General features: G+C 34.4%; 1 protein-coding gene across 4 annotated transcripts in view; it reads left to right on the forward strand.

The window, feature by feature from the left end:
• LOC128862121 (anion exchange protein 3) overlaps window positions 1-12,309 on the forward strand; it is a 203,188-nt gene that overhangs the window by 158,254 nt on the left and 32,625 nt on the right. For all 4 annotated transcript variants that reach the window (XM_054100573.1, XM_054100570.1, XM_054100571.1 and 1 more), the window contains 2 exons: window positions 6,935-7,082; window positions 11,884-12,023. In XM_054100573.1, the coding sequence (XP_053956548.1) occupies window positions 6,935-7,082; window positions 11,884-12,023 (288 nt within the window). The remainder of the gene's footprint in view (window positions 1-6,934; window positions 7,083-11,883; window positions 12,024-12,309) is intronic.

Here is a 12,309-nt window from a genome sequence, read left to right on the forward strand (position 1 = left end):
TAGCAAAGAAAACAAAAAGCAAAAAAATTTACACTAACAAATAGGCAAATGAACGTGACCTAATGACAATTTTGTTTATCTTTTACATATTTCTGCCTAACATAAATAAAAAAAGAATGCCTATGCGGAATTCTATTTATAAATGTAAAAAAAATATTTGTTTTTGCCAGTAATTACCCTAAGAAATATTTGTATATGGGGTTATATCAGCACATACACTTCCATACACAAAGCATACCTTGTAGTGAACGTAGCTAGTTCTGAATTAGCGGATTTCACTAAACATTGGTGGTCATGACTAGTCTCGCGCCAATTGACTTTGCTTACAATCAACTGCGGAGTTTAATGTGAACATGCACTAGGAGGAAGTTAATTGCCCTCCCTCTTTTTGTAATATCATTCGTCAGCCACCACGCTAGTACTGATAAGTCAAATAACCATGCAAATACTATCAACCTCAGCACTGTTTACTTTACGAAATCTAATAAACCAACTACCGCACTCATGGTGAGGTGCCAAACACTTCAATAGTTGAAATAACATACTTTGATTAGAATTCAACAGTTGCAAATTTTATATATAATTCGATAACATTCAATATTTAATGAATAATTATGAAAATTCAGTTCGGAAATAAAATAGTTTACTAAACTCGGTAATAATAATGGAGATTCTAGCTACATAGGTTGGCATCCAAAATGTAAAGTTTTTTTGCAGTAGTAAAGTTTAGGTATGGTCAAGTACAAAAAACCACATCAAAAGTCGCAGTGCACTATGGCCCAATAGAACTGACTAGAGCAGTAGTATCACATTCAGCTCTAACGCTTGGTCGATTTTGCACTGCATTGCAGATTTACTTGGGTTTTAAGTTTGTGCCATCAAATATTTTTCATTCAACTGAAGATGCTGGAATAAATCACAAAATCGCTTTAATAAGAGTTAAGAGAAAGGAAAACGACTTGCTGTTTCGACTCACAGTAGAAAACACCCAGAACAAGAAATTTCATGGAAGTAATTAATAAAACGGAAAATGATGCTTTCTTTAATAATTTTCGAATGCAGAGAAGAACGTGCAAGGTATTATCTGTGTTAAGTTTTATAGAAATTCATTAATAAAGTAAGAAAATCGAATGATGTTTTATTTTCTTGCTATAATATCGCCCTGCAAATTGCTCTACTCGCCCCAGGCGAATGTGTGATATTTTCGACACTCTGGAAAACAAGACTGAGCAAGACCCTCAGCTGAGCAAGAGTTGCTTTTTATTTACCCACACAAGCTCGTGAAAAAAGTTCTAAAAAAACATTAATTGGTACAAAAAATACAAGTAAATCTTCTTTTTTTATTATATTCGCTTAGGCGATTCACAAAATGTTATAAAATCCGTATTGTCTTATGTCTCAAAGTTTTTAACGGTGAGAGGAATCGAAACCAGAACCAAATATTTTGTAATTGCGTGCGATTTCCCTAAACATATTTTTAGCCATTTAAAGCTTACGACATACAACAATACGTCACTTGCGACACCCTTGTAAATGCTCTAAATATTCATATATATTAGACCTCTTCTATTCGCGACATATCTGCTCTACTAAATTGACTAAAAATTTGCATCTGAAAGTAGCCAAAAGTTATTGAGCAAGTTTCGCTGCTAGCAACTACCTCCTAAACAACTAATATAACTACTCCCTGACAAACAAATGTAATTGTAGGCAGCTCGATTCCAGCGTTGCCAAAATATGCTCACTTATATCAGTTGCTTCATCTATTTGCCACTTACTAACGCTAGTTAAAGACTTGGAAGAAAGTCAAAGACTTGATTGACTTTGGAAAAATATAAAAATTTATTTTTATGAATTAAAGTTTAGGGTAGTTCTTAAAACTATGTTACTACTGGACTGACTCCCAACATATTTGACAGTAGTATTTATACTTATACCTCATCTTACTGTTTTAGGTACACGACTTGTATATTAGTTTCTTTGTTTGCTGTTTAGGATAAATATTTTAGGTACAAAAATTAAATAAAAAAAGTAACCCGTAGACGGATTGGGAGCCCAACTAGAAGAGGGCAAAATTTTTTATGTAGAAAAAAAAATTAAAAAAATGCGTGTCCAAATAAAAGCATCTTTTGTAAACCTCAACAAATTATAATTTGCATTTACGGAAAGAAGTACAATTGTATTGACAATATCATCACAGCTGTGCACTTGCATATGAAAATACGAAGCCAGTTAAAACTGATCAGATTATAAAAAATTGTTTTTTCTTAGTTCTTCGAACTCACTATTTTCTGTTGCCACCCCTTCTACTCCTATTTTATTGATTTTTTCAATGCCGGTATTGTCACAATTTTTTCCTTCATATGTATAGTATGTACATTTATACAATTAACTTTTCTTTAAATGGGTTATTGGATGTTTTCTCACGTGTACGTCAAGATAATCGTTTTGTTTTTTTATAATAAAAACCCCACTAAGAAACAATTACTTCACGACACTTTAGATTTAAATGTGCGCACGTAATTGAATTGGGCCTTTTATGCATTACCCAAGATTTCGGGTTAATAACTGGTCTTTCTATATACATATATGTGTATAGAATATATCAGTTTGGGGAAAGAAATCCATTATTTTCTCGTAGATGTCTATAGTGACCGATATCTCGGAAAGTATCGATCAAACATTTTAAAGTTTATCTCATTGCCAAGATGACATTTCACACTCAAAAATTCTTTTGCAGTTTTTTATTTGTTCCATTCAGTTATGAGTTATAGATGTTGGGAATGGTGTTTGGTGCCGTAAAAGCTGTAACAGCTAATTACGTGAAATTCATCGTCGAGTATGTCGATAAAATCATAGAAAGAATCAGAAGTTAACCGCCATGGTAGTAGTCGTAGCATCGGCCAGAAGCTAAGGATCGGTCATAAGACAGTTTTAAGCCCTTTCAGTGGATTTATTTAATAATGTGTAAATCTATATATGTGCGAGTATGTTTATGAAATATAAAAGTAAGTAATAATATTACAAGGAGTAAGTTAACTATCAGCTGGTGGCTCACTGCGGTGATAGTATGAAAATCAGTTAAACTCCTCTCACCTTGCATTACCTTAGGTTAGAAAAGTGGTTAGTTACTCGATTCGCTAGTTACAACGCTAGTGATGCAGTGGCAATTGACACTTGTGAGACTGGCGGGTAAATAGTGCAAGTTGTTTGTTGCCGGTTAATGACACTGTTATTTGATTTCCTGATAACATGCCCTTGAGTTATCGTTTTGGTAAGTCAATGGATTGATGTGCATACATATAAACAATTTTGTTGCATATGATGGTGAGCATTTTTCCATTTATGAACATATGCTTTATGCAAAAAATAATTTAAAAAAATCAATGTGATTTTTGAGCCATCACAAACCAATATTCAGTTCTGATTAAAAAGTTTGTAATTTCGATTAAAATTTATTGAATTCTTTTTAATTTTATACAATAGAAAGTTTGAAACTTTCAGTTATGGGTTTTTTTTTTGTAGTAGTTAAAATTCAAAACAAGCAATATTCTAAAAAAAAACATAATTCCTAAAAATATGGCTTATTGGTAAAACTGCTTCGTGTAAGAGCAAAAAGGAGGAATTAGGACTGCAACTATCCGTTTGACTACCAGACTACTGCAGCGTCTATCAAGCAGAGGTTCTAGCTATAAAAGAAGTGGCTACATATCTAAATACGCACGCCGTAACAAAATCCAATATAAATATATTCTCGGATAGCCAGGCGGCCATCAAATCAATGAATGTGGCTATACTAAGATCGAAGATTGCACAGGAATGCTGGGGCATAGATATATAGAGAGAAACTATAAAGCTGATGAGCTAGCCAGAAAAGGTACTGCTCTTCAATCACTCGATGATAAAAGTACCATTGGAATACCCAAAAACCGCGAGTAAACTAATAATAAAAAAAATAGAAATGAAGATACGCGTGTAACAGCTAGGCTACTACGGCCGCAAATAAACAAGAAAAGAACAAAGGAATTGCTTAGTCTCTCCAGAGACAATATCTCGACGATCGTGGCCTGTTTAACCGTTGGACTTCTTTCTTTGGGGTTATTTGAAAGAAAAGGTGTACATCGAAAAGCCAGCAACAATTCAAGAGCTAAAGGATGAGATAATTCGGCACATTAACGGCATAGAATCTCAATTAGGCCTCAGCGTCAACGAATATTTGGACCATCGGATAGAGGTGTGCAGCCAAGGCCGGGGTGGCCATTTGGCCGATATTTTGTTCCATGCGTAATTGAGCCATACCAATATTATCATAATAAAGAAAAATAATAATAATTTTCTACAAAAAAGTCTATTTTATTTAAAATCAACACCGGCCCTTGAAACTTAACCACCCTTTATTATGTTTTCCTGATTTCGTCCTCAATTGGACACGGTACATACATATGTGATTTGCGAAGATACGAGAAGAGCCAAACGAGCAGACACGACATCTCCTATATTAATGTAATATATTATAATTTCATTAAAATTGCATATGGTACAGCTTGGACTATAACCTCTTGGACTTGAGAAATCGTCTCAATTGACTTCAAAAACAATTTTGGAGAAAAATATGACACCTCAAGTCGAACAAGTTGAGTGAGTGAAAACTCGCAGAGCTTTATCTCCTTACCTTGTATTAAGTTGACTTAAAACTTTGAAAGAATATTTTTTTTATTTTCATATACACGAATTTCGGTAGACCTACATTAAAGTTTATTTTAAAATCTGATGCAACTGAGCTTTAATTAGGACACCAATCGGCGTCTGTTAAGAAATTTTCACTACATATACCACAATTTTAACACATTCATATGTAAATACATACATACATATATTTAGGTGTACATATTCGTAAGGGTACTTTACTTAGTTAAAATATGACAAGTCAAAAGCATTTATCACTTTATAGAATGCGGAGTCAGAATTGTCGAAACCTTTTTATTTTTCTCATGAATTCCGTTTCTCCAGCCATTGAATATCAATTTAGTTTTATTAAAGCCAATTATTGACACATTGGTGTGCATTACTTGTCTATTCCAAACATAAGTTTTATATAGAGGTATCACCCATGACGTAAATGGAATTTTTGTAATTTGCAGACAAACACGGGAAAGCCTAATAAATGTAAAGAAGTAAGGAAGTTTAAATTCCGCCCGGACCGAACTTTATATAGCTGCTCACATTTTCGTAAAACTTAATTTTGGATGGACGAACCGAAATTTTTTGACTTATAAAGAGTGGGCATGTTTTTTTTGTTTTACCTGATCACCATAACAGTAATGTCAGATCTAAATGAGGTGAGGTGCAGCACTTGTGCCAAGTTTAGACAACTTAGTAGTTATCGAGATGTTTGTATTTACCAATTTGCTTGCGTTCTATTAATTTTTTTAGGTTCGTAATTTGTACTAAATTTTAGAATATTTCGTTTCGTTTATAACAGAAAGACTATTTTTATTGTATTTTTTAAAAATTGACGTTATATAGGAGGTGGGCGTGGTTATTGACCGGTTTTGCTCATTTAAACAGAAAAGATGTGAACCAAGTTTTATTGAAATATATACATTTTTGCTCGAGTTATCATGCGCACGGTCGAACGAAGGTTGCTAAATCGAAATCGGTCAGTGTTCCAAGCATTTTTGTATATATACAGTCTGCGCAAAAAAAAAAGCTTACACCACATATTGAGAGGTTTTGACTATTTATTTATTTAAGTTTTAATTTTAGGTATTTTTTTTTTATAAAATTTTAGTTTATACTACAACAAAACCAATATAACGAAAATTTCAAACTGTATACAAATTTTATAAAAATCAGCGAATTTTCATCAAAATTTTAAACTTTTTAATAGGAATTTCTAGAAAAATTTCGAGTATCCAGTTTTGTAATATAGTACATTGAATTTTGTTAGTGCAAGTTTCAAGAAAATTCAAAAAACTAGTTTTTGACAATTTTCTCTGCTGACGGAGTAGAGAGTTTCCCTCCATAAAACGTATACTCGATATTTTTTATCGGGATGTTCGTAAAGCACTGACGGCATTATCGGCCCTTATTTCTTTCGAAATGAGGAAGGAGCTGACGTTACAATGACTAGCGTGCACCAACGAGCCATGCTGACTGAATTTAAAAGTGCGTAAACAAAAATAAAAAAGTACCCTCCTCATTAAAAAAAAAAATATACATGTATTTGGAGCACCCTTTGTCGTTTACTTTTAATACTATATTATTTTTCCAAGTGCAGTAAACATAAATAAATTTGTATCGTCTTTATATCAAATTTATAGCATTCCTTATGTAACATGCAATCATTTAAAATTACTAACTGCAGACCTCTTTACCTTCGAATGAATTAGCGAATGTAAACAAATAGTTAGAGGAGTGAGCAAAATGCCAGACAGTCCAACGCAAAATAAATTTAAGTCATGTGACTTGTATGCGTTCCTGCCATTCACTCAATTGAAATAACACTAATAATATTGCACTCTAGCAAGTTAACGCTATTCTATCGAAATGTGCGGCTTCATGCACTCATGTTTTTGCCCATATGTATATAAGTACATGTGTGTATTTGTATCTGTACATACATGCATGCTAGACAGTCCATTTAATTGTTGCTGCAACGTGCAGCTTCATCCGCAAGCTATACATTTTGATGATGAACATCAAAGCCTCACAGCAGTCAATATTCGATTTGATTCATCTTTCGCGTGACTAGGCTTCATCTGTCTTGTCGTGTGCATTGTGGTACACGGTTGCTATTTTCGGCCCATTAGTAGAAGAACTGATAAATTTGTTAAGATTATATTCATACAAACATAAGTGCATATATGTACTTGCTTTTGCTAAGTGAACTATCAGCATTTAATGAATAATTACTTATTGATTTATTTTGTAGTCCACCGGGAATGAGGATCCAAACGAGGTATTCTTGGATTCGGAAATGGAAAAAGTTTTCGCCGGTCCAAGTGCGCACAAGGAAAAGTTCGATGTAACGACATTTCAGGACGCGAATCAGCCAATTGGTTCGTATAAGCAGAGTAATGGTAAGTCAGATTTGTGTAATTTAAATTTGCTTCTTATTTAACCAACTTTACCGGAAAGTACTTACATGTGTATGTATCAATGCGAGTTCATACAAGGTGGTCGCACTAGAGCAACTGATTATTAATTTTTTTCTTGCGATTTGGTTTTTTAAATGTTAAAGTCATCTGCTTTTTTGTTACTGCTTTGTTTATTTTTTACATTCTGATTGACAATTAAAATACCAAATCCCAAAAATAAGATATGTACATGTGAATGGTGTTGTTGCTCTACTGACACCATCTATGTTTAGATTCGCTTTTGTACCTATGTACGAGGTGTGTTCAAAAAGTATCGCGAATTTTGTATTTTTTAAAAAATTATTTATGAGTATTTATTCTTTAATATCTATTTTGTCCCCTTCAAAGTAATCCCCATGAGATATTATGCACTTGCGCCAACGTTTTTTCCAATCTTCGAAGAACTTCAAAAAATCATTTTTTTTTAATCTTGTTCAGCTCCTCCATCGATGCCGTCTTAATCTCGTCAATCGTAGCATATCGTCGTCCTTTCATGGGCCTCTTCAGTTTCGAGAACACGAAAAAGTCACAGGGGGCCAGATCTGGAGAATACGGTGGCTGTGGCATCATTAGTGTGTTGTTTTTGGCCACAAAGTCGCGCACAAGTAACGATGTGTGAGGAGGGCGTTATCGTGATGCAAGAGCCAATTTTTTTTCTTCGGGCGAATTGCGCATTACTTGCAGGTAATATTCCTTATTGACCGTTTTACCCTGTGGCAAGAAGAACTCATGATGCATGATGCACAACGCCCCTGCAATCGAAGAAAACGGTATGTAAAACTTTTACATTCGACCGAACTTGGCGCGCTTGTTTCGGTCTTGGTTCGTGCGGCAGCTTCCTTTGAGATGATTGAGCTTTGGTTTCCACGTCATAACCATAAACCCACGATTCGTCACCAGTTATGATCCTCTGGAGGAAATTTGGGTCGTCGCGGACAGAGTCCAACATCTCATCAGCAATGTTCATGCGATGCTGCTTTTGGTCGAAATTGAGCAGTTTTAGTACGAATTTTGCGGCGACCCGTGTCATCCCAAATCATTGAAAAAAATCGAATGGCAAGAGCCAATCGATATGTCCAGGTCCTCAGCAGCTCCTCTAATGGTGATTCGACGATTGACCAATACCATTTTCTTCATTTCATCAATTTTTTCGTCTGTTGAATAGGTAAAAATCGAAGACGAGCCGAAACACGTGCAAGCAAAGCAGCTGTCAATAATTAACTGAACATTCAAAATGGCCGAACTCGTCAGCATGAGTGAGATATGAGTACCAACATATCGCCAAAAAGAAATCGAAATTCGAATATACGTAACCTGCGAAAATTCAATATTCGCGATACTTTTTGAACACACCTCGTATGTAATAATAAATTTAAAAGGGGGGAGACGGTTTAGGATCCATACTTTTTATAGAGATGACTAAGAAGGAGTTTTTGCGGAGGTTTAGACGAAAGTAAGTCTTTGGTTTAAAATAATTGGAAATATCATGCTCTAGAAAAGACCAAAATATTTTTCAAATTCATTTAACTGTATCTAAAAAATAGGCTAGAATTATATACAGATCGAGTCACTTGATTGGAGGCAATAATTTTTGTGGGAGAAAATGGTTATTAAAACAACCGTATTTGATCTAGTGACGCAAGAGTTTCTTATAATTTAAGGTAAGACTGTCCTTTGCTCGAAAATAAAAATGCATCAAAATATTATACCATCTAACGGTATTTCGCAGCAGCAGAACTTTTGGAATTGTAATATTGTGTTTGATTTATTGGTTCACTTGAATAGACGCACTCAGTTAGCTTGCATTATTTGCTCATTAAAATTGTGAAAAGGGATAATTTTTTAATAGTTTATTATGTTTGGTCGAAAAATTTTTATTTCTAATAAAATGGGAAAGTAGAAAAATTTTACAGATTGTGAAAAGGACAAATCGATATCTTTGACTCAGAGGGACTTTCATATCGTCGAATTGCCAAAAAGATTGGTCAGAGTCCAAATGGTGTGGATCTTTACGTGAAACAAGTTGCCTCCCATGGCAAAACTACAAAGGCAGAACTGCGATAGATGTAAGAAACAGCAAAAATGTAAGAAATAGCAAATGTTGCAGTCAGCAAATCCACCGTTCGAGAGCTACTCTAAGAGCGTCACATCTGAAGCATAAAAAGTTACAAGAAAAACCGCCTTCGAAGAAATTTTGCAAAGCATGCCGCCTCGATTTTGCAAGGGACGACATGGCTGGGAGTTCCGCTCAAATAGCGACCTCCGTGTATGGAAAAAAGTAAAATTTAGTAACAAAAAAGAGGTTGTCTGAAAAGTCGGTTTACTGACCATAGTTTAATGTGACAACGTCATAAGAAAATACTGATGGAATGGTAGCAATTTTCAAAACAAAATTTTAATTTTATTTGTTTGATAGATATTTTGTATGGATATAGAGGAGGAGGTTAATGGAATTGCAATGGAATAGGTCAAGTTACATTTACATAAACGTGAAAAATGACGAAACATTTATCAAATTCATGGACGATATCTTCAAATTCGATTGTGCATCAGACGTTAATAAGTCAACAACACTAAGAGGCACCATCATCGATTTGCCTTTTTCAAGACACTTTACACTCGAAACACTCCCTTTCATTTCCTACATTTTCTATCATCGTCCTATTCTCAACACAGAAATGGTTCATTACCATGCTCACAGGAAGAAGGCATATGCAAATACAAGTATGTGAATTTATATACAAATGCGCATATACATACATATACATACATATATATGCTCACTCAAGGAGGACAGAGCCAGATGTCGAACGTTGCCGAACGCGGGGGCCGATTGTGCTCTTTGTCGTTCGTTCCGCGCTCGCTTGCAGTTCAAGCAAGGTAACGACCATTGAACAAGATAACGACGATCGAGCAAGATAACGACACATTTTTTCGTGCGTGCAGCCGGCTAAATCGAACTATAAGACGTTATCACGTCAAAAAAGTTCAATCTGGATAAGTTGGATAGATATAATTAATATTTCTATGATTTGAGGATGAAGGAAAGGTACTTGAGACGATATCACAGCCATGAAGGGGTTATGGTATGAGGAGGAATATATTTATATGAAGCAGTCGAATAGAAAATTGTAGAGAACTAAATGGCTCTATTCAAGTGAACCAATAAATCAAGCTCAATATTACAGCTGCTGAAGGTTTATTGCTGCGATTGCCCGTTAGATGGAATAATATTTTGATGATGTTTAATTTGGAGCAAAGTGCACTCTTCACACCACTCGCACACCACATTTAGGAGGAGCAGCTCGGTCAAGACACCCAAAAAAGGTGTAAGCGCGAATTATACTCCCATATACAATATATTTTATAATATTTTGCCTTGAAAATAATCATTTTGACAACTGAGCCCAAAAAGCAAAACAAAAGAATGCGTGTACGAGGGTCGTTTGAAAATTTCGTTCAAAGTCTGAGAGATGACACTACTGGCCCGTGCCGAAGTTTTGTTAGTAGCAACTCTTGGAAGAACACACACCAAGTTTTAGTCATATCGGTCTATTTCTTGGTGTTTGTCCTGCATGTGAAAGGAGGAAGTCGCGTGATTTTCCTTTTCCATCACGACAACGCATCAGCTGACAACTCAGCAGTTGTTGCCGCAAAATTTATTGAAATAGTGTTCCAACTCGTTTCACATCCCCACTATTCTCCAGACTTGTCTGTCTCAGATTCTTCGGACTACTATTACTTCTCAATTTGAAAAAATGGCTGGAGGGAAAAAGATTTTATTCAAACGAGGAGGTGTTTGCAGAAACGAATGGCTTTTTCTGTCAGGTTGAAGGTAAGGTTTTGACAAATCTTATTATTCGGAAGGGATCAACAAGCTAGAGCACTTTTGGATGAAGTTTATAAGCCTAAAAGAACACTATGTCGAAAAATAAAAAATATTTACCGCAAACAATTAAGTAGATTTATTTTTGCACGGTTTTTTCAAACGACCCTCGTAACTTTTTGTTTTTGTACTAACGCTATCACTTGAATAGATTAGCCTTAGCTCGCATGCAGCTAAAAAGACACCGGTTATAATAAAAACAAAATTATCTAACGAACTAGAAAATACAGTGTCACAAGAGTGATTGAATTGGGCAGCCCCCCTTTATAAGGATAAATACGAGAATTTTCACGGTAGAGTTTTTGAAAAATTTCCTGTAAACAACCGAAAAGCCAAAATCAAATTGTATTTTTTCCAAACGTCTGAATGTCTTTATTTGTTTCATTGTGATGCGTATTTAAGTTGTTTTCATTACAAAGAATTTTTTGTTTGTTTTATTAATAATTTTTTTTTGTAGAACATTGAATAGGTTTTTTACATACGCAAAACCCCCCAAAAATCCTGGTTGAGCGCCTGTATGCAATTATAAAATAGCAGTAAAAGAAATATAAAAAACAAATTTCCACCAAACATACTTACATGAAAAATGTATATTAGGAATCTAAAATAAAAAAAAATATTTATATTCAAGAAGCAAACGTCAAATAGCATCAAAGAAGGAAAACTTAAATAAAAATAAAGTGGCAGCAATTGTAGGCGAAAAAATGGCAAAGAGGTTTAGTTCTAAAGCAATTTAAGAATAAAAGTGTACAAAAAAAAAAAAAAAAAAAAAAAAATTGTCCATCAGATTTATAAAAAATATGAATTCAAGTATTGATCGGCTCGAAAATCAACTGCATTTGCGTATTTTAATTACAGTGCATCGTAAAAGTGAACTCAATATTGAAGAGGATTCTGAATATGAAAGTACAACTGATCCCGTTAATCCACAAAATTATGATGATATACCCGAAGACTATCCATTAGTATCCGAACGGGCCGGACACGGCGATCATTCGGTAAGTTTAACATTTATAATAAAGAAATTGATCAAGAAAATAATTGAAATAGAAAATTTAAGACTATAGACTTAATCGTATTTTGCATATTAGAGTATACATTTATACATATATGTACATATGTATTTCCATACAAGTAGTTGCTACAGGTTAATTTATGCGGCGCATACCCTGAATACTAAAGCTTCGTAGCTACAAAACGAAGGAGTATTAAAGATATTGACACTGTTAAAACGGAAAACTACTCAAGTTCAACAAAATTTCTTAATTTCTTGCGAAAATTTAT

Source organism: Anastrepha ludens, chromosome 4 (genome assembly GCF_028408465.1).
Source record: "Anastrepha ludens isolate Willacy chromosome 4, idAnaLude1.1, whole genome shotgun sequence".
Taxonomy (NCBI): Eukaryota; Metazoa; Arthropoda; class Insecta; order Diptera; family Tephritidae; genus Anastrepha; species Anastrepha ludens.